General features: G+C 37.6%; 2 protein-coding genes across 3 annotated transcripts in view; one reads left to right on the forward strand and one right to left on the reverse strand.

Moving 5' to 3' along the window:
* The window catches only part of PIGK (phosphatidylinositol glycan anchor biosynthesis class K), a 131,182-nt gene extending 120,501 nt beyond the window's left edge, over positions 1 to 10,681 (forward strand). Inside the window, exon 11 of the mRNA XM_058175271.1 lies at positions 5,440 to 10,681. Coding sequence (XP_058031254.1) covers positions 5,440 to 5,556 — 117 coding nt within the window. The 3' untranslated portion in view covers positions 5,557 to 10,681. The remainder of the gene's footprint in view (positions 1 to 5,439) is intronic.
* Positions 10,682 to 10,829: 148 nt separating this feature from the next.
* ST6GALNAC5 (ST6 N-acetylgalactosaminide alpha-2,6-sialyltransferase 5) overlaps positions 10,830 to 22,787 on the reverse strand; it is an 84,092-nt gene continuing 72,134 nt past the window's right edge. For both annotated transcript variants that reach the window (XM_058175272.1, XM_058175273.1), the window contains 2 exons: positions 16,544 to 16,651; positions 10,830 to 12,654 (listed from right to left, as the gene is read on the reverse strand). In XM_058175272.1, the coding sequence (XP_058031255.1) occupies positions 12,423 to 12,654; positions 16,544 to 16,651 (340 nt within the window). In that variant the 3' untranslated portion in view covers positions 10,830 to 12,422. The remainder of the gene's footprint in view (positions 12,655 to 16,543; positions 16,652 to 22,787) is intronic.

Consider the following 22,787-nt stretch of genomic DNA (forward strand, 5'->3'; position numbering starts at 1 on the left):
TTCCAAACAGCACACAGACTTGGGATCCCTATATTAAAGTATATATTTGTTCTTGTAGTTTACTGTATGCCTTTAGTAGATTCAGATAGTCAGTTTCGTTATAGTGATTAAGTCATCAGACTAGAAATGGAAGATCGGGCATTCTAGTTCTGTCTTAAGTATAAGCCAGTTGAATGCCCTTGGGCCAGACACTTTCTCAGCCCTAAGAAGGATGCTGTGGCAAACCACTTATGAAAAATGTCCAGTCATCAGAAGTCAACACTGACTTGAAGATACTGTACACGCACATGAGCACATGCAAAAATTAAATTCATTTTAATGAATTTGTGTGTGATAATTTTTAAATAGCAGTTCTCCCTGAGAGCTACAGTAATAGCTCTCAATTTAGACAGATAAAAAGTATATTAAAATGGAAGGGAGGGAAGGAGGGAAAGAAGGAAGGAAGGAAGGAAAGATTTTATGGTTTTGACATTGTTCAATAGGAAAGTCAAATTAACTTTAATCCCCAATCAAACCAAATGAAGTTTAGATTATTCCTATAGGATAGTCATATCTTGCGCGGTATCACATTACTTAATAGCCTTCATTTGAAACTCTAGGTCCGTGATGGCGAACCTATGGTACAAGTGCCAGAGGAGGCATGCAGAGCCCTCTCTGTGGGCATGCGCGCTGTCCCCAGCTGCTCTTCTGGTGCGCACCAGCCAGCTGGTCTTCGTGGGCACCGTAGCACTGGAAAATGGCCTGAAAATGGTCTGAAAAATGACCAAAAAACAGCCATTTTTCAGGCCGTTTTCAGGCTGTTTTCCTGAAAACGTCCCGGAAAACAGCCAAAAAAACCAACCCAAAAACAGGCATGTCAGCACCGGCCGCTGGTCTTCAGGTTTCTGGCATTCCGGTGCGCACACATGCACACACGTTCCAATTTGGGCACTCAGTGCCGAAAAGGTTCGCCATCACTGCTCTAGGTAGTCATGTCATGACAAGAACAAGAACAATTTATAAACTCGTATGCTTCCCAACTGTCAATGGCTCTGTAATTTCCCTACAGTCTTTCTGAGGGAATAGTAAAGAAGCACAGCTGATGATTTCAGAGGGGCCAAAGCAGAAAAATATAGTGGTCCTATGCTTTTATTAAAAGGTTCGGATTCTGCTTCTGCTTCGAGGTTTTTCAGGGTGACTACATTTAATTCATTTAAAAAGAAAACAAGGACTAAAATCAAATAAGGACCACGACAGTATAAAAGTAGCAGAGAAAGTTCAGCATCACTGCTGAGTGAGGTGAAAACAAATCCTTTCTGCATTAAGGGACTTTCAGATCATTTTTGAAACAACATTCTAAAGTACCTCAAAGCTTTTGAAAGAGGCATTTTGCAAATGAAGCAATTTGGCTTGGGAAGCTACTTCAAAAGATGTCCCTGGCTGTCTCTAAATGTGTGTGCAAAGCGCTTCCGTGGCAATGCCAGTGAAAATGTTGCCTGGGCATGCAGAGGCAGGTAATTGGGGACAGAGTTGCAAAAGAGCTGCTTTCATGCTTCAAAAGGGGTGTTTTGTTCATCAGCACCCTTTGCTTTGCAAAACCCTATGGTATAGTCTTAGCCATAGCTGAGATTTGGTCTCGGAAATTGCACACAATTTCTATTATGTACAGTTTTCGAACCACATTGTCAAGACATACACATTTTGATAGAAAGCAATGCATTCTTCCCTCCTAAACTATTTTTCTTAACTGTTGTCTTAGTCCAGCGATGGCTTTTGCCATCGCGTGCCAGGAGAGGGGGGCGGGGGGGTCACACACGTGTGCGTTTCCACATCCATAATTCTATGTGTCAGCGCATGCGTATGTGACTCTTCCCTCCTCCGCTCCCTCTCCTGGCCCGCAGTGGCCCACTAGGCCCGTTTTTCTCTCTCACCTGGTTCCAGAACCTCTCTATGAGTCTGGCTCGCTGGAAAAAGGCCTACCCCATCTTCATGGAGGCCCCCTGGAGGCCAGAAACGGCCCGTTTATCAACTTCCGGTTGGATAGGAAGTTGGTTGGATGTTTTTTGCTGTCCCCAGCCTCCAGAGAATCCTAGAGAGGCTCTGGAGGCTGGGGACAGCAAAAAAAAGTCATTTCCTGCATAACCTGAAGTTGGTAAATGGGCCTCCGGAGGGCCTGGGGAGGTGTGGGAAAGGCAGTTTTCCACCCTCAGGCTCCTAGAGAGGTTCTGGAGTCAGGTGAGAGAGAAAAACGGGACTTCCCCACCACTACCCAGGCCCTCTGGAGCCTGTTTCCCTACTTCTGGTAGGCCCAGAAGGCCTGAAAATCAGCTGGCCGGCGCGCACATGCACACCGTAGCTGAGCTTGCGTACCCACTGATATGCCTACGTGTGCCACCTGTGGCATATGTGCCATAGGTTTACCATCACAGTCTTAATCATTGGTTTTATTAACAGTATATCTCAGGCAGCTGTACTGGTCAGCATCAAATGGCTTGCATATTCTTCAATTCCAGTGTAAGAAAAGTTGCTTTTTAACTGGTTCCCTTTTGGAATTGCGGCAGCCAGGAAAAAAAGTGAGAGCTTTGGCATCTTATATGACAAAACGTAAAGCCTTCTATCAAGGCCAACTTATAAATATTTAGACCTATAAAGAAATTAAATTATGTGCCCTATAGTAAAAATAAGCCAGAAAAGCTTTTAGTGTCACTAGCTGCAAATTGAAGTCATTTGTCTAGGAGGGTCAGGTGTCACTTTCTGGTGAGGATTTAACTGTGATCCACGTGAAGGAAGATTGATACAACAAAGGGAAATGAGCAATGCGATTTGCATATTGCTGGTAATTAGGAAAAATTTAATCAGGAATGTTTCTTTGTGTGAAATGGTGTGAAACAGGAGGTGTTGGCAGTCTTGTATGTTTAAATCTGATTTCTTGATATAGAAATGAGTGCTTGTGTATATCAATGAAAGTGATTGGTATTGCTTTCAGCTCAGTGTTAATGAAAATTGCTTGATCATTTTGGAGATGAATATAATATTTATAATTGTTGGCTTTATTCTCAAGAATGTAAATTTCATTGGTCCACTTTCCTGTAACTTTCTGCAAGTAGCATGAGTTGGGAGGTAGTCCTTGTTTAGTGGCTGTCTCATTTAGCAACTGTTTACAGTTATGACAGTAATGAAAAAGTAACTTTGTAGATCTATAAAGCAAAAGAAAGCTGCTTTTACCTCATCTTTACAATAAGGTCATAATCTGTTTTTTTTAATATTGTTGTTTGTCTTTTCAAGGCTTAAGACAGCTGTATAAATTAGTCTAATAAACTAATTGCATATTACTCTCTGCAGAATTCTGCATATAGAATTACACAATTCTATACAAACTAAGTGGACCACTATTACTTATTCTGCACTTTTCTCATTGTTATAAAATGGTTCATTTCCTAAATCTAGAAAGGGAACATTTGAGGAAGTATCACATTATTTTTTAAAAAAAGAGGGAGAAACCCTAAAGAGTTATAAGAAACAAATTATATTTTGAGATTGTGATAGCATTTTAGTAGAATGGCTAAATTTTAGTTAGAAAAGTTGAGGTCCCAAACCTCCTCTCTCAGAAATGTCTGGGTTTATGTACCTTGGTCAAGCTTTCTGATGTAGGATAGAATTGTTATTGTTACTACTGTATTTCCCCGAAAATGAGACCCTGTCTTATATTTTTTTGAACCCTGAACTAAACGCTTGGCCTTATTGTCATGCGCTCAAAAGCCCGATTTGACTTATTAACAGGGGATGTCTTATTTTGGGGTATTTATTTTCCTGATGGAGCCTCATCTGACATCACACCTCATGCCTGGTTATGAGAAAGTGATGGCTGTCACCAACTGTGCTTAAGTTTTGCTGGTTGTTGGAATGGGAGAACAAAAACAATTCTATTATATAACCTCTTGGCCATATACTGTAGTCATTTGACTAGAGGTTTAAGCCCTTCCTCTCTTCCCCCCTCATGGGTAAATCAAATTTGCAAGAAATCATCAAAATCTAAGTTTATTTAGAAAAAAATATACAATATAAAAGCTCTTTGTAACTTTCACTGGCAAATTTCAAGGACTTAATAATGAAGGGAAACAATTCCAGATTGTTTAGTGTGTGAAAGAAAACAGCACCTTGATTAAAAGAAAATGCCACAGGTAATGTAATGCTCCAAGTAGACCACAAGATGCCAGTGAACTATTGCAAGTCTTCCATCAGTAGATATGTTGGAGAATTCCAAATCAATACATAAATTCCAAGAATTTTTCCCATAGGAAAATTCATGCACAGACAAAAGCTGATACTAAATAATAAAAATAGTGTATTTAGATCTATATAGGGGAAAAAATGTCAAAGAACAGTTCTGAACTAAAACTTATCTCCTTATTCCTGTAGAGAAGGGATAATCCTGTTCCTTGGAAACAGTCTTAGCCCTAAGTCTGCTTCCTTTCTTCTTACCCTTCTGCTCGTCTATGCCAAAGTTCTCCCATCTGTAAAAAGAAGAGGGTTTTTTTCCCTAACAGAGGGAAATTGACTATTTCATGTCAAATGATCTCTTCTTCAGGAAGATGTGAATTGACTGAGCATGCCTGGTGTGTGACTGACAAGTGGTGGCATGGAAAATGCAGGCAAGCCATCAACACAGCTGTATTTATCCAGAAGGAAGGCAGCATTGAATTTAAGATCACTTTCATCCACAGGAAGATGAGACAAATTCAGTTCCCAAAGCCCTCCTATTTTAAGGATAAATTATTTGTGGTTTGGAGGGCGGGCAGAAAGCCCAGTTATCTTTTTAGTTAAATATAGAATTTGGTACTTACTTGAAACAGCTCAAATGGACTATAGCAGTGATGGCTAACCTTTTTGCCGTTGTGTGCCAAAAGCGGGGAGAACGCGGGCGGGAACGCCTGTGTGCATACCCACACCCATAATTCAATGCGCTCTGCACATGCACGCACGACCCCCCCTCCCCCGCTTTTGGCACGCGATGGCATGATGGGCCCAGTAGGCCTGTTTTTCGCCCTCCCCAGGCTCCAGAGGCTTTCTTGGAGCTTGGGGAGGGCAAAAAATGGCCTTCCCCACACATACTCCGGAGGCCCTCTGGAGGCTGGAAATGGCCTTCCGGGGGGCCCAGAAGACCCGGAAATCAGCTGGGCAGCACACGCATGTACACTGGAGCTGAGCTAGGGCAATGCTTGCGTGCCCACAGATATGGCTCCGTGTGCCACTTGTGGGATGCATGCCATAGGTTCACAATCACGGGACTATAGTTTAGCCTACTTGCCTTTAAAATTCCTAACACATGAAACATGTTGACTTTACTATATTCTGACTTTAAGAAAGTAAGGGGGATTTAATTCTAAACTTTTTGTTTATATGTTTTGTATGAAAGCAACCATTTTTTGTTTTGTTGAAATATTTATTTCCCCTTTACAGAAACCAAAACAAAAGGACTGGCATCCTCCCGGAGGCTTTATTTTGGGACTTTGGGCTCTAATTATCATGGTCTTCTTTAAAACCTATGGAATCAAGCACATGAAGCACATCTTTTAGAACTTCAAAGCAACCGAGTTTGAACTGTGAATGTCTCCATACCTGGAAATATTTGAATGGATAATATTGTAAACTTGTTCTGCTTGAAATACTTTATCACATTTTGCTCCATCTCTTAAAATGAACTTTTTTTTAATTTAATTTTTTTTTTTTCATTTTTAAAACACAACGTAATTTTATAAAAGGGCTGAAGTTATTCTACTTGGAACTTTCCACCTGCAAAAATCCACTAGTGGAAAAACAAATCTACTGTGTACAAACAAGGCTACTTTGAAAGAAGGCAAGCAATTAAGAGACATCCTTCCTTCAAGATCACTGCAATTCTACAATACAAGGAAGCCTCATGAATGCTACCATGAAGACAGACTCTAGACGAAAAAAACCCTCTAAATATACTATTGTAAGTGGCAGCACTGCTATCTTAAAACTCTTGTTTCTTGTTCTTTCTGTCATAACTGAAATGACACTGTATTATTATTTTTCATTATGTAGAGCAGCTGATGAGTAGCCTTTACTTCTATAATAGCCAGACAAGAATCTCTTGTTACGGAAAAGAATGGTTGGATCAAACAGTGGGAGCGAATAGATGAATGCAGAGGAAACTCTATAAACATTTTATTAAAATATTTTAAAATCAATGAACATCTTCTGAGCTGTACTGAAAAATAGTTGTGTCTATTATTATTTATAAAAAATAGTTTCCCTGTCATTGAAACTAAGGTTTAGACAATATGCGGAACCTTATTTAAGATGTCTTCCTATTGATATATACTTAAGTCACTCGCAGATTTTTGCTGTACATATTGAATATCTGCTCAACAGAAACAAAAATACTCTCAGGGAATATTGATTAGCACTGTTTCAATTCAGCCTCTTTGATCAAACCTTTGCTTGCCGCTATTATATTTCTTGGATTGCATGACGCATTCAAATTTACAACCAATAGCTAATCCATCACTTCTTCAGCAAATATGCAGTTAGTTTTTCCACATCCAGCCCGCTAGCCTGGTGGATCCAGATTACATTCAAAAGCCATGAGCATAAAACATGTTTAATATAGCTTTAGACTGAGCTATGTATTTGTGTACATACAATTCCTGAGGTAGTATGTTCATGGAGAAAGGTATTGGTAAATATTTTTGAGTGGATTATATTAAATCATTTAAATCAAACCTTCACATATATGTGTAGGTTTTTTTTACTTAGGATACGAAAGCTGGATAACATATCATAGAACATTGTCTTCTCAACCTTGGCAGCTTTAATCTATGTGGACTTCTGGAATTCCCCAGCCAGCAAGGAGAATTCTGGGAGTTGGAAGTCCACACGTTTTCAAACAGTCAAGTTGAGAAACATTGCCATAGAGCTAGGATGGATTGCTACAAGTTCTGCATTATGGTGAATTCTCCATTGAGGGTATTCTATTTTATAAATGCAGAACACTAACCAGTATGAGGAATGAAATCATTTTGTATGTTTCAGATTTCACTTCATGCATAATTAGTTGGGTTTAAATAATATTGTTGAATGGATTAGAGGCAAAAGAGAAGCTGTGGATTACTTATATAGATAAAGTAAGACCAATATTGTTAAATTTGAATTTGTTTGGAAGATAGTTGTCTTGTCACAAAAGACCATTTTTTTGTAAGAATGCTTATCTAGCAAAACAGCAATGATTAATCTGTTAAAATTTTGTTTATTGACTGTTGAGATTCAGTACTTCAGAACAAAACAGACTTAAAGTTTATGGTTTATATTATGACCCCATTTTGCCTACAGGAAGATCAGTTAAGAATAATCTGCTTAAATTTTAAGTGTTTCCAAAAATGTGTGTGTGAATGCAAATATTTAAAAAAATACAATTTGTATCTGTATATGGAATTTGTAGTCTTGAATATAACATTCTTCAACCAGATGTATCACAGATACCTACTTCACTTTTTAAATTTTATTTCTATTTTTTTATATATTTTAAAAATCTAATAGCTTTGTGGATGGACATTGTGAAAATAGTAAAATCAATAGAACCCTGCTGGAATTAATCAGTGGTACCCCTACTTTTTAGGCTTCAACCTAAAATCTGCCAAGCTCAGTAAAATCAGTAATTTTGGGGGGACGGAGGCAAGTCTGTGGGAACACAAGATCATGAGTTATAGGCCAAGATAATTTGCTTAGAGAAAGGAGACTGTTAAGTAAACCCAATTTATGAAGCAGGGAAAGCAGTAAAGCTGATTAACAGAGGTGAGGAAAACAATTAAATTGAAATGCTGCAATTCATGTTCCATAACTTTGAAAGTAAAATTCTTTCTGCACAAGGAATGGAAGGCAATTGGACTGTAACAGTCTCTGTATTTACTGATGCTTCCAGGAGAAATCTTTGAAAGACTTGAGACACAATGCAATACTGTTAAAAGCAAGAATATCATGATTCTGGACTATATTAACAGAATCCTACTGTTTATTCTTTGGAAATTTATATTGACTGTATTAATCATGCTATGTTGAACAAAACTAAAAGAAAAAAAAAAGAATATTCTAGAAACTCCTTTCTCCCTCCCCCTCATTTATGAGCAAGTTAGCTCTTTGTAACTAATTTCATATAGTCTTAGTTGGGTTTCTGGAGAGGATATCGTTTCCAATCGGATTGTAACTGGGTTGAAGAAAAAAAGACAAACGTAACTCAGCAAGTTTGACTACTATCACCACCTTTTTATTTATAGTATTAAGAGTTGCTTTCATAGTTCCTTCATAATTGTAATAGGAGTTTTTTTTAAGAGTTTGCAATCTTGGAAACTAGATTCTCCATTCCAACGTAACATTTGTCATTTTCTTGTCATTTTCCACCTTATATGTCATGAAAGGTGCAGGTGCATACCTAAAGAACATTCATTTATGCAGAAATGAGTAATATTGCACCAGTTTTGTGTGCATTCTTTGTGACCTGATAATTTCAGCAGGATTATCTGTAGGTTACATCTTGAGTTTTTGTAGGATTATGCTTGTACTATCAATGGTAGTATCTAATCACCATGTCTTTTGTCAGACTCTTTTCAATTGCCTCCAATTTTGGTCTCCAATTGGGTGCATTTAAGCTTCATTATTAGCACTGCCAGCAAGCAGTTTTGCTTCACTTCTAGCTTTACTTGACTGAGTGATTTGTTGTTCCTGCACTCCAAGATATTATCAACAAATTTCTCCAGCACAACTCTAAAGCATCCATTTTTCTTTGTTCAGCCTTTCTGATGGTTCAGCTTTTACTGTCACATATTTTTTAACTTAGAAAACCAGGGATTTGATAATGCATATCTTTGTTTTCTGTATTGTTTGCCTACTCTGGCATTTTGTCCAAATTTGTCACGGTCCTTTTCCAAGCAGCAGACATCTCTTTGTTTCATGACTAGCGTGAATTCTGAATTTTGGAAAATAAAAGCTGCTAGTACTTTAGCTTTACCCAGTTGTATTGGGCTGTCATTGCCTCTTGACATAAACTTAATGGATTTTGTTTTCAAATGAACAACAGAGAAGCATTTTTTTCATTTGCAACAAGAAATTTCTTAAGTTTGTATTACTTCTAGCATTATCACCAGCATTTCTGACTGTATGGTTTGCATATAATTTAAATAAGATGACAGTATACAGCTTGTGCCATGACCCCTAAAGGGTCATCCAGATATTCTGGGCAAGTCTTAGGCATACTAACTATCTTCTTAATTTAATTCACATGGAGTCGTGCAAAGGTTTTAAATACTATGATTCAATTTTTATCTATGCTGTGTGTATTTTGTATTATTTTTGCTTAAAGATGACTCTTAAGCAAAACTACACACGATTTCAGAGAGCCAATAATTAGCATTTTTATTACTTATTTTTTGTATGAGACCCAAATACTTATTATGATAATCATTCTGTTGTTTTGCATGTACAGAGCTGCTGCATTGTAGACAAATTCCTTGTGTGTCTAATCACACCATACTTTATTGGCTAAATAAAACCTATTCTATTTTATTCTATTCTATTCTATTCTATTCTATTCTATTCTACTCTACTTTTCAAATCTGTTCTTTCTACTTGCTTTGCTTTACTTTAAATAAAAAGAATTGGCATTGTGGGAATGCATGCCTCCCACCCTCCCAATACAAATCTCTATTTTTCATGCAAGGGTAAAAAATATAATACTTAATGCTTTCATGTAAGTTGCCTTTTTCCCCCCTCCAAGCCATCAGTACATGCTGTCCTAACATGCCATTTTTCAATCTGTGTTAAAAGTCTGTTGCCTGATAAAGCAAGCTGTACTGAAAATCCTTATCGCAGGATTCCCACATTAGTATTTGGGTCTTACACAAAAAATAAATATGCCCTGACTCAGAAAGAGATCACATAGGCCTGAAAGAGACTCCAAAGAGATGCAAATAAATAAAAGAAGTGTGATTCATCTCCCTACTTTTGCAGCAGGATTGCATACAAGAATTTCCCTTTCAAGAGTGTAATTCTTCTGATCCTTTTGATCTGAAGCCTGAATATAAGATATTCTCCCATTTGCAGCTCTCGACAATGCCGCTGCTCAGTGTGGTTATTACTTTTCAAAGAGGCGCTTTCTGGTGCAGTCACAGAAAACAGACGTTATTTTAATATTGTTGAAAAATTGAATAGAATAGTGAATAACAATTGGAAATTATCAGGGCCTATGTAACAGTCATGTTGTCTGTCTAGGTCACAGGCCAGGCCCTTCTTTCAACAATACAATACCTTTGTATGTAATGATCAAATGGCTAACATTCTCCCAATGAGTGTTATCCAACTGCTGGAGCTCAAGCCCAATTCTCATTGCTGGAGAAATGTGGATAATCACTGCAGTCTGGATTTAATTATTTGTACATCAGATTTTATGAAATGTGTAAATTAAATGGGGCAAGAAGCCCTCTCAATATGCAACCCATTTTTCCTTTAATGTGTGACGATCTCAGATTCCCTATTCTTTCAGATGAGCTATCGTTTGAAAAGAAACATCAGGTGTTAGTAAAGTTGTGCAATTTCTTATCAATTCATAATATTTTATTCAATAATAAAGAACAGATGTATTTGTGAGAAATACTTCCACCATAATAAAAAAAAAGAAGGAAATGACTGAGCTGTTTTTCCTCTCAACTCAATCAACGTTTCGCTTGGGAATTTATTCTTTTTTCTATAGCTTGAAACACAAGCACCACGACACAATTTTTTTTATAAATTCTCAAACTGGTAAAACTCACATCCCTCCAAATCCCTCTTCCTGTATATTTGCCCCCCATGCATAACACCTTAAAATGAATCCAGCTTTTGATGACAACTCTTATCAAAATATGGAATAATTTTACTATGTGAAGTGTATGGAAGTGTGCAAGTGGCCAATTAATTCTTGATGGATTAAAAAAGTTATTTGACTTTAATGATCTGTCATGTGCAAGGTCAAATAACACTGTGAATGAAATGCTTTTTATTCACAAGCTAGGTATAATTCCACAAAGGAACATAACAAGTGAGAATCCATTTACAGAACTATTTAGTGCTATCCAAGATCAGTTGCTAGATCTGAATAGTGCCGAAGCATCTTAAAGACACCAGTGTATTTTATTGTTATATCAGACAGGACCAGCTTTATATCCATGGAATTCACTGCACTTCAGAATAGAAGATCTGTTTCCTACTCCACAAAAAGTAACAGGATGTTCATGCATGGTCACAATCTTCTTTCTAATTGGCCAGCGCTCTCACTCTCTCCATATCCATAAACCAATATATACAAATGACTGGGTTTTTCCATTTTCAGAGGAAGCATCAGTCAGCCTTGGCTGATTCCACCGCAACCCAATCCTAGCTTTCCATGTCATCCTCAAAGAATTGCATTTAATCCTGTCTCTCTATCCACATCTACTTGGAGATAAAGTCCAGTGAATTGAATGGATTTCTAGATAAAGTACCCCTAACCTAATCCATCTAATCCAAACATTTCTTAATATAGTTTTGAAGGATTTAAGTAGCTCAGAAGGCATGGGGGAGATGCTTTTGAGATTCAGATTTGCTCAAATTATTTTTGGATCAAATGGAATTAGGGTTGCCAGGTTATTTTTTTAGCAATACCAAAAGACCAAAAGTAGTCAGCTAAGGAACTGTAGATCTAACTCTTAATTGTACACCTAATGTCACATATTATAGCTGTAACCATCACTCTCAGCTGGAGCTCCCCATCAAGATGTGCTTGCTCTCAAAATGGCTTGATGCTGGAACACTGCCTAAGAATACAAAATTTAAAAAAAACAAAACACAGAACTTCCAGATCAAATATTAATTACATGCCAGATAGAATTATCCTATAGTTCAAAGAGAAAATATATAAACAAGAAGCTGGGCATTAAACCAGCGGCACTATAAATCCCCAGTTTTTGAGCGATTATGAAAGATAAATAACTGTATCATTGTGAAATAGAAAAATACTGGATTGCATCAAAAACTTCCACTAAGTAACTTGTTAAATGTCACTATGAAAACCCGGTGGCAATGTGCCTTAAAAACATAATGAATCACACATCTCCTGAATTACGTTCATTAATACCGAAGGTGTTGTCTTCTTTCCTTTTTAACAAATCACATATACATATGCAATAGACAGAAGTGAAAATATCTGCTTAATCAAATACTGAATACCAAGCACCTTTTTTCGGTATTCTTTTGTAACAACTTCCTGAATACTGTAGTAGGGTTTCTTTTTTTAAAATCTGCAAACCCTATTAACCTTCCTTTTTTCAGTTTGGCTTGCTGCGATATGGTGTTCAATCCTAAGAAACCTGATACAGTCGGTGATTGTGATTACAGCCTTGTGCATTCATTCCTCAGAATACTACTTTAATCTTTGCATGATTGACAGGAAGTGCTTCTGGTTTCCAGTCTGGCTGAAAAAAGTGAATATCGAAAGTCCGGGCCCAATTCTCAAAGACTCGTTTCTCTGTGATAAAGCGATGGTGACTTCCCTTCCTTCCCCGTTCATGTGAAATGTACATTGTACATTCATCGGGTCCCAATGGTTCGTAATAATGATAAGGTACTGAAGGATGATTGGAATCCCTATAGAAAAAGAGAGAAAATAGTTGGATGTGACTGAAAAATAAGGCTATCCTTAATAAGCCAAAAGGTTCAAAAAGTCCTTTTCCTCCATTCACCTCATCTCACAGAAGGCCAATATTGTAAACATTTAAACATTTTATCTGAACTAATTAAACTATAACCACTCCAGAACCAAATGGCTGACTACTCTGAAATGTGCGATGTATGTAGCTTGCATAGAGAGAAAACCTGAGATACATTCAGAGCAGTGGTGGGTTTAAAAAATTTTTTACTACCAATTCTGTGGCCGTAGGTTGGTGGGCGTGGTGTGGTTTGGTGAGTGTGGCTTGGTGGGCACGGCAGGGGAAGGATACTGTAAAATCTCCATTCCCACCCCATTCCAGGGGAAGGTTACTGCAAAATCCCCATTTCCTCCAGATCAGCTGGGACTCGGGAGGCAGAGAATAGATGGAGGCCAGTCAGAGTTTTCTGAACTACTCAAAATTTCCGCTACCGGTTCTCTAGAACGGGTCAGAACCTGCTGAAACCCACTTCTGGTTCAGAGAGATGAGCATCTTGGAAGTAAGTAACAGGACTTCAGACTTTTGATCCGGCCAACACAGCAACCAGGATAGAAGCATATCTAGAACCATCAATTTGGTCCTCCCCCCTTTTTGCATGGTAAATTGATTTGCAAGGATGATAATTTTATTTAACAACCACAACAAATTGCAAGACTGGAAAAACTGTAACCCCATCCAAACAGATTATTCTCTGGGGGTATGAATCACATATACTATATATAGGAGCTTCATCCTCAACACTATTTTTAGTAGTGAATTCCTGAATTCCTACAGGGTTTGTTTTTTTAATTCACTGTAATATCTCAGATGGGATCTACATTTGAATTCCCAGAAATCCTGAAAATCCTAAGGGCCCTCCATGATCACTATTCTTATTTCTCCTCTCTAGGTCTGTAACTTTGATACAGTTTGAGCTCTTTTACTAAAATGAGTCCCAATTCAATAAAAGACAAAGCAAAAATCAATCTGGCAGTATAAAAGGCTGACAAAGGATCTTAGTTTAAGAGTGATTGTGCCTGTACTCTCATAGCAAACGGCAATAACACAGATACTAAAGCAGACAGTTAAATGCACAATCCCTTTAATTCTGCAGATATCATTTAAGCATCTCTGTCAGGACGTATATAGTTTTCCGGGAGAACTTTCTTCAGATTTTATAATGTCTGAGAAACACATTAATGTTATAAGCTTCATATAACTAATTATAATGCTATCACATACCTATAAATATGAAGGCAGATATTCTCAACTTGGAAATCTTGAGATCAGGGATATCCAGACTTGGCAACTTTAAGCTCTGAGGAATTCTGGGAGTTGAAGTCTATAGGTCTTAAAGTTGCCATGGTTGGACATCCCTGCCTTAGATGGATGAATTACAGTCCTAGTGGCTTCTGGCATAATTAACAAATCAAAACCTACCTGCCATGAGATCTTCTAAATATTACAAGAAAAAATGTCACAGCTTCATGCTTTTTTGCCTACACATTAATGCTAATAATATCGGTTGTATAGTACAATGTGATATTGCATTGTGGCTTCCCTTTCCCCATTAATAACAGTTAGTTTTTCCATGGTGGAAAACAATGCATACAGCATCAAGATCACATAATGAATTCTCCTTTGAAGTAGATAGTTGAAGGAAGAAAAGTGAGTACTACGAACCTATAAACCTTGTAATGTCTGAGTGTGATGACTGATGGAAAAGAACAAACATTTCTCCTTCATACCTAGATTATTCATTTTTGAGTAAACGTGCGGCTATTCCCCTTCCAACTGCTATACAGAAACTACATTCAGGACACCACAGCTAGGAAAATGCTATAATCAATGCAGTTCTTATTAATCCAAAGGAACACATTTTTGTTCAACTTCAAGATGATGAGACCATCTACACTGGTATCTTGTGTCTTTGGGGCCAAATGTTAATTCCAAGCCTAAACATCATCGAAAAGAATTGGGGTAAGTTTATAAGTTTCATCTTTCTGGATTGAATAGATAAAAGGTTAAGAGTCCCTGAGGATTTTACTCCGCTAGTTGTTGCTGAGTATAGGGGTCAGTGCTCATCTTCAATGCAAGGCCATTCAGCCAAGCACTGCCCAAAGACGTTTCTGTGGTCATGTGACCAGCAGGATATCAAGGAGTGCTGTTACCTTCCCACCGAAGTGATACCTATTTATGTACTTGCATTTGCATGCTTTCAAACTGCTAGGAACTGGGGCAAGAAGCTCTCCCTGTCGCGTGAAACTCGGGTCTCAAACTGGGCTACCAGCTTTCCAGCCAACAAGCCGAGCAACTTAACCACTAAGCCACCATGCTGCCCTCTGGTTTGAATAGCCCAACTAAAATTGTATGCTAAATCCCCACTCAGCAATTATATTTTTATGAACTTTTTGAGAATGCTGAAAGTCAACCCCATCCTTGCTTATTAATACTAAAGCTACTATTAGTCTATAAAGGTGCCTGTTTTATTATGCCATTATTAGACATTAATCAGTACTCAATAGCTTATCAATATTATACTAGTGCATTTACAAATCTCTCTCTCTCTCTCTCTCTCTCTCTCTCTCTGTTTTGGGTAAAACAAAAAGATATTCAACTATACTATGATGCTGCTACTTAATGGCAGATCTCACTGAGAACTTTAAGGTCCAAAGTTTAATGCTATTAGTACAAGCATAAACCGTCTACAGGCATTTTCAAGAAAGAAGCAGGCAAATTCTGACAGGCAAAGAGATGGAATGATAACATAAATCCATTCCTCTTATACGATAGCTTTGCAATCAGGGGACACCAGGATAGGATTTGGCAATTACTACATACTGCTACACTGCAGTGCAACCCAACTGTTTTCTTGCCTGAGCAGTCAGAAATGGCATTAATTTTAACTTTTGTGCCAAGTTTATTTAAAAAGAATCTCATAGCTTATTAGCTACTGCAGGTTTTGCTAATCAGAATGGAAACTAATCTATAGGAAGAGGAATCCAATAAACAGCTCTGTTGTCCCACTAATGTGTGTTAAGATACGCAGATTGGATTCTCCCCAAGTCATGGTTCCTGTTATAATGCTCTGCTTTCAAAAACCAAGACACACTGCAAAGTTCCTGAATGAGGTATGGACTTCATCTATTAAGAGCTGGCAATCTTTCAAACACACGGTTGATCCATGGAATGAAGATATGACCAAGGCAGTTGTCATTCTTGCCCCTGGGAGCTGAAAAAAAAATTCATCCGAAGCACAGCTCCAAATCAACCATGAACCTTGCACAAGAAATATGAAGGTTTCCAAATGGATTGAATAAATGTGGAGAGATCTCAAACATGCAGTGCAATCAAAAAGATCCAACAATATTTCTGACCCAAAAGAGTTGGGGGAAAAAAGCAAGAATCTTAAGAAACTCTTAAGAAAGGTTGTGAGCTGTTAGGATGCACATCAAGTTAAGATGGCAAATGGAGCTGGAATTTCCATACCTAAGTGATGTGGTGTTTGTACTTATGCCCATATAAGGTTGCTTTTCAAATGGTTTTTCTCCAGAAATTAATTTTATGTATTTTATAGCATTGTTTACCTAACAAATATTTAAAAGACTAAGGGAAACTACAAGATGAGTAACTCCTCACAGTACAAACAATTTTAACTACCATACAGTATCAAATATAATTAAATGCTGTTTGTTGTTTTCAAAACTCAATCACAGCACATGCTAATTCGGGTTTCCAGGAAAATCCTACACCTGAGTTTTCAGTAGTATAAAGACATTTATGTGTAAATACATAATCCATAAGGCTGAATTTTGTAACCTAATTAAAAATTCAGGTGAATTGGTTACCTGCAGAAATCTGGTGGCACCATTCCATAGACGTCTATTTTGTCACACAGCTCTAACGCAATACTCATTGTAAACCATCCAGTGCTTAGCCAAGTGTTGGATATCTTCCTGAAAACAGAAACAATTAAGTTCCCCAGGTGACAAATAATACTTGAGATAACTTCATGTTCGAATGGGTTTTTTTTAAAGTTACTTATTAAAATTCATAGAAAAGTTGTACACATGGGCAGTCAACATTCAAAGTACTTCTACACCATGTAATAGGTTTAACTATATCCTTCTGGTTGTGAACAAATGTATTTAGTAATTGCATTTTTCATTCTAACATTACAGCTATTAGTGATATTACATATCTGGGCAGTTGCCTGAATAATATTTGAGTGTAAACTGTGGGTTTGCATTAGTCCTATTAATTAAATGGGAAAGAAAGAAAATTCTATCTGGTCAATGGAAGGATTAGCAGATGAATACACACTTTATGTCAGTGCAGGGCATATTCAGGTTAAATACACTGACTGTACAACAATGCAACATTTCACATGATTTGGAACATTTTTGCATAAGTATGGTGAGTAATAGCCCTCCAAGAGCCTTGAAGCATTTCCATCATTTCTCCTTTCTCTTTCTTTTCCTTCCTGTTTCAGCTACTCTTTTCTCTTCCCCATCTCTAACCATGCTGGGTTTTTTTGTCATCTTTTGCTTTTTTCCCTCTGCAAGACAAGTGAGGGAATCTTTTGTGCGTGCGCTCATGTGAAAGGAAGCATGAAAGAAAAATGATTATACATTCAGATAGTTAGGTTAAAAAATGAGGCATCTTTATAGACTTACCTATGGTATTTTTTGTCCTAGCCTTTTGTTTTTTAAGAATAGAACATATTGTACAAAGCTATGTGAGCATACACTGATATACATATATGTATTCACTTACTGGTAGAGAAATCCTTAGGGCTAGATGGAGTTAGCAAACAGAAACGGACAAAGTGGGAATATTGGGTATTCTACAGAACTTGTTTTATCTCTGCTATTCCTTTTGGAAAGAATAATTTTAAATTCATTCTTTTTTTCAGAAATAAATTCTTAATCATTTTTGCCAATAAAAAGACATATTTAAGTAAGATAACTACCTCAAAAACAGTTAATTGTCAAGCTTCTAGACCTTGGGTAAACTGTCAAGGGATAAGTTGATCTCTCAAGGAGAGATATTTAAGCTATTTTTTCTCTCTCTTAAATGGACCCACAGGCTGAGATAAATAATTAATATTTATGCATGTAAAAGTTAGAAAGAAATCAGAATGTGTCAAATTCACATACATTATAATTGACTTATCTTTGAATTTTGCTTGAAAAGCTCCTGGCTTAATTCCTGCTGGAGTGTTGAACTTGGGCCTGAAAACTACCTTCCGTCTGTACTACTGTAATACATTCTACATTAGGGCTATCTTTGAAGACTATCTGGGAGTACAGTACAGAATTCAGTGGCTGAGAGTCTTGGGCATCCCTAGAGCTGCATATGTAACACCTCTACTGTGTGAGCTTCATTGGTGTTGGTTTGCTTATGGGCTCAGTTCAGGGTGTTGCTCATGACCCTAAAGCACCTTCATGGCCTAGGCCAGGGTCTGCAAACTTGGCTCTTTTAAGACTTGTGGACTTCAACTCCCAGAGTTCCTCAGCCAGCAAAGCTCTGGGAGTTGAAGTCCACAAGTCTTAAAAGAGCCAAGTTTGCAAACCCCTGGCCTAGGCTGAGGTTACTTGAAGGACCATTTTGTCCCAATTACATCTATCTCTTATTGGATCAAGCAGGAAGGGTGTTTTACAGAGCCCATCAGTTAAAGAATTATGTCTGACAGGGTCTAGGAAGACACCCTTCTCTGCTGTTACCCCAGCCCTATGGAACATCTTGCCACCTTGATTTATTGTTTTATGATTGATTTAATAACGAAGAGGAACCAATCTGGAACCAATCACTAAATCTACAGATGCCACCCACCCACCCGCAATTTTAAGGCAGAGTTAAGATAAAGGTAAAGATTCCCCTCGCAGATATGTGGTAGTCATTCCCGACTCCAGGGGGCGGTGCTCATCTCCATTTCAAAGCCAAAGAGCCAGTGCTGTCCGAAGACGTCTCCGTTGTCCTGTGGCTGGCATGACTAAACACCAAAGGCACACAGAGCACTGTTACCTTCCCACCAAAGGTGGTCCCTATTTTTCTACTTGCATTTTTTACATGCTTTCGAATTGCTAGGTTGGCAGAAGAAGGCAGAGTTAGTAGTAGCAAAAAGTAGGAAAGAAGCATGCGCTCACAAGCAACTGCTGATGCCTTTAATAATATATTGAGACTGAAAGACTTACTTTGGAATTTGTAGTCTACCACAACATTATGCAATGAAATTCTTGCAGTTGGCCTACCCAAAAACAACTGCTCCTCCAGTTGTAACCCAGATTATAGAAAGAATTCTTCTATTGTTGTTAATTTGCCTATTTCTATATAAGTAAGGGAAAAATAGAAAGAATATAGTATAGGGTTTCCTGCTTGAGTAAGGGGTTGGACTAGAAGACCTCCAAGGTCCCTTCCATCTCTATTATTCTGAGTATGTTTGGAGGTGAGAACAAGTGTAAGTATAGGAGCACGAAACCTCTTTTCTCTTATATTAATCTGAGCCCTCTTTCTTTCAAACCGGCCTTTTTAAGGCATTAAGAGACTGGTTTCTTTTCTTCTCCTCCTCTCCTGGATCACGCGTCAAAGAAATTAGGTGACATAAGAAATAACGTAATCTATAAATCCTATATTTTCATAGCTTTATCTGTCTAGAAATCAACGTATCATCTAGGAATGCTTCCATTTGTGTTTCTTCTTGCAAGCACCTACCTTAATCAAGGTTCTGAACCCCTAACTTTTTAAAGTCTGCTGGCCTGCCCTGTGCATTTTTTATCATAGTCCAAAGCAGTGTTTCTCAATCTTGATACCTTTAAGATGTATGGACTTCAACTCCCAGAAGTCCCCAGCCAGGTTTAGTAACACTGGTCTAAATAGGCTGCTTGTATTATGCCCAGGAACGCATGGTCTTTCTGATGTAATTTCCACTTGAGAAGAAAACCTAGCTCTTCTCACAGGCTCTGGGGCCAGGATGTTGCTGGAGCTTGTACGGAGTGGTTGGTGGATAAATATGACTTTCATTGAGGCATCTGCATTATCTATTGTTTTAAATATTCTTTATTTTACTATACTGTGCTTTTATTCTGTTTACTTCCCAGAGTTCCTTTTGACAAATGTTTGATATTTAATAAATAAATAATAATATGTCATCTCATATACGATCCAAGAGTCCAGGATTCCACTGATGATTAATTCTTTTGTTGCTGCTGCTGTTGTTGTTGTTTTCAGATAATTTTTTTCCTAGCCGAGATCCAGTCAACTGTAGCTCCTGTTTTCCTGAACCTGACATGCAATTCTCTAGATATCAATTTTAAAGCCAACAAGCAAAGTAAAATAGTGCTGTCATCACACATTACAGTAAAAAAGCTTAAATATACACCCAAAGGCTTATCCAGAAAACAGAATGCTTATAAAGTACTTATGTTTTTCACATTATGTAAGTACTTCCCTGGATCTCTTAAGTAATCAGAACAGTGTATTTCATTTTATTACTGAGTAATATACTTTGTATTTTAATAGTTCAAACCTAACCTCTGGGTTATCCCCCTAGTTATCATCCTTTTATACATATTTGGGATAAGATCGTTTCTACACAGACATTAGCATATCTGTGGCTGTCAGAAATATTTGGCAAACAGAGAATATACATTACATAGTTGTGAAATACCCTGTCTGTTTGTCTAACATCTAAGACAAAGGGGGTAAGAACTGGATTACTGGTTTCATACAGCTTCAGCGGCTTGCTGTTCAATCTGACACATTCTATGGATAGCTGACAGAAGAAAGCACATCACTAAACATCTATTTTAATAAAGGAGGGTAGGCTGGGAAGGGAAATGATGGCTTTGTATCTGCTAATTAGAAGACAGAATAAATAAAAAGGGCAGTGTAGTTTTTGTTCATGCTTGACTTTGAAAACCTAGGTTCATGGCCCCTTTGAGACAATTATTCCAAAAGCCTGGTTAATAACTGGCCTTAAGGACCAGTCCTCCTTTTCTGTAATAGAGAAGGTCTTGGTTTAATACAAACCATGATCTTTGCACCAAAATCTGAGTGCAGGAGGAAGAAGAGACAAAAAGACATTTGTCACTGAGTAATTTGTTTCCAAGATTAATAAAACATGGCATAATCAAGATTATAATCAAAATTATGTGGTTCATTATTGAGTGGCTAATGAAGATTTTAGCCACTGAGAGGCTTTGAGGATTTAAAAAAAAAAATATTTGGATTTTAAAAACATGAGAAGGCTTTAAATGAAAGACTTTTTCAAAGAATGTAACAGGATAGGATGCAAAATACTTCTAGTGAGGATAATAGTACTTGAAATGGAAAACATTGTATTGGATTTGTTCTTCTCTACAATGAGTTAATTTATACATAAACATGTATGTGATACTTATCCTGTCATCATCTTTTCACTGCACACACACACAAAAATTAATGAGCACATAAGTAATAAAAATTAACCCATTCTTTGTTGTAGGGAAGAAATTCATTTCTAATGTTTGCGGCCATATAGAGAGCCACTTATTAAACAAATTGATCTGGAGATCTGTTTGTAAACCATAAATGGGCTCATAAATGGATATGTGTCATAACAACTTCACTTTTTTTCCAGTTGGAAGTATATGATGAGTACTTCAGAGATATCCAATATATGAAAAAGAAAGCTTTATTGCTAAAATGTTCCAAGAATGCAATAAGTAGAGATTATAATTCACCAAATGACAGCATTGAGTCAATAAAGAAAAACCTACCAATTCTACTTTTTCAAAAATAGTGAATTGTTTTTATTCAGGTATATTATCTAAAGTATGATTTAAATTCACCATCCATCTTCACACTGTGCTATTCTAGAATTCTATCTATCAAGTGTATTCAATATATATATATTAATTTAGGCATTTAAAAGCTAAGACAGAAATATGTTATTTGATTGCATCATTGTACTATATTACAAAAATTGTTATTTGACACACATAAATATTATAGGTTAATAAGTAGGAAAAAGATTCTGTACATTCTAAAAAATCAGGAGATGTGTGGTGGCCCCTTTTCCAAATAATACATTTTATTAAAAGGCAGGTTTGCTGATCTGCAGCTCACTCCATCAGATGCAGAGTCACTAGAATATTGTAGGGTTTAAAACAGGGGGACAAGGTGAGGAAGATAGGTTGGTTATGCTGATACAGGGTACAGGAGAGACAGGTGACAAGTACTTTATCAATTATTAGTAATGAACCATAGTGGCACAGTGGTTAGGTGCAGTACTGCAGGCTACTTCTGCTGACTGCCACTGCCTGTAATTTGGCAGTTCAAATCTCACCAGCCTCATGGTTGACTCAGCCTTCCATCCTTCTGAGGTGGGTAAAATGAGGACCCAAATTGTTGGGGGCAATATGGCAACTCTGTAAACAGCTTAGAGAGGGCTGTAATAGCACTATAAAGTGGTATATAAGTCTAAGTGCTATTGCTAATATGTTACAAAATCATTGCATTTATTGAGATCTTCCAAGATTATCTGAAACCTTTTGATGTATGTTGATGAATCTTAACAACTTACCACTTAATGGTGGAAATAAAGCCCAATTTGTATATAAGTGTGGGCCTTCTGACCAGTGCCTTTAGCTTTCAAGAAAGATCACAAGAAATTGAACATCACAAATTGTCACCTAAGCTCACAGTTGATACATATTACTAATAAATTACAGCTCATATCCTCCCCAGGGGTGAAATGCTCTCGGTTCGGACCGGTTCAGCCAAACTGGTAGTGATTGCAGCCGGTGGTTTGGAGAACCGGTAGCAATTGCAGCATTAGGCTCCGCCCACCTGCCCAATCATCATTACTATGCAGAGGGTCCAAGTGCGCACTTGACGCAGGGCGCATGCACTTCTGAACTGGTTGGAAAGATAAGTAGATTTCACGCCTGATCCTCCCCCAGTTCTGCTGTGCTGCTTCATTGTGGGGCTGATCCTGAGAAAGCGTCAAGAGTATATATTCCCAGCAAAGTCACCAAAGATCATCCCGGCTGCCTAGCTAATGCAGGCAGGTATCAATACTGGGCAACAGCAACACAGGAAAATACTGAA

This window comes from Ahaetulla prasina, chromosome 3 (assembly GCF_028640845.1).
Source record: "Ahaetulla prasina isolate Xishuangbanna chromosome 3, ASM2864084v1, whole genome shotgun sequence".
NCBI classification, from domain to species: Eukaryota; Metazoa; Chordata; class Lepidosauria; order Squamata; family Colubridae; genus Ahaetulla; species Ahaetulla prasina.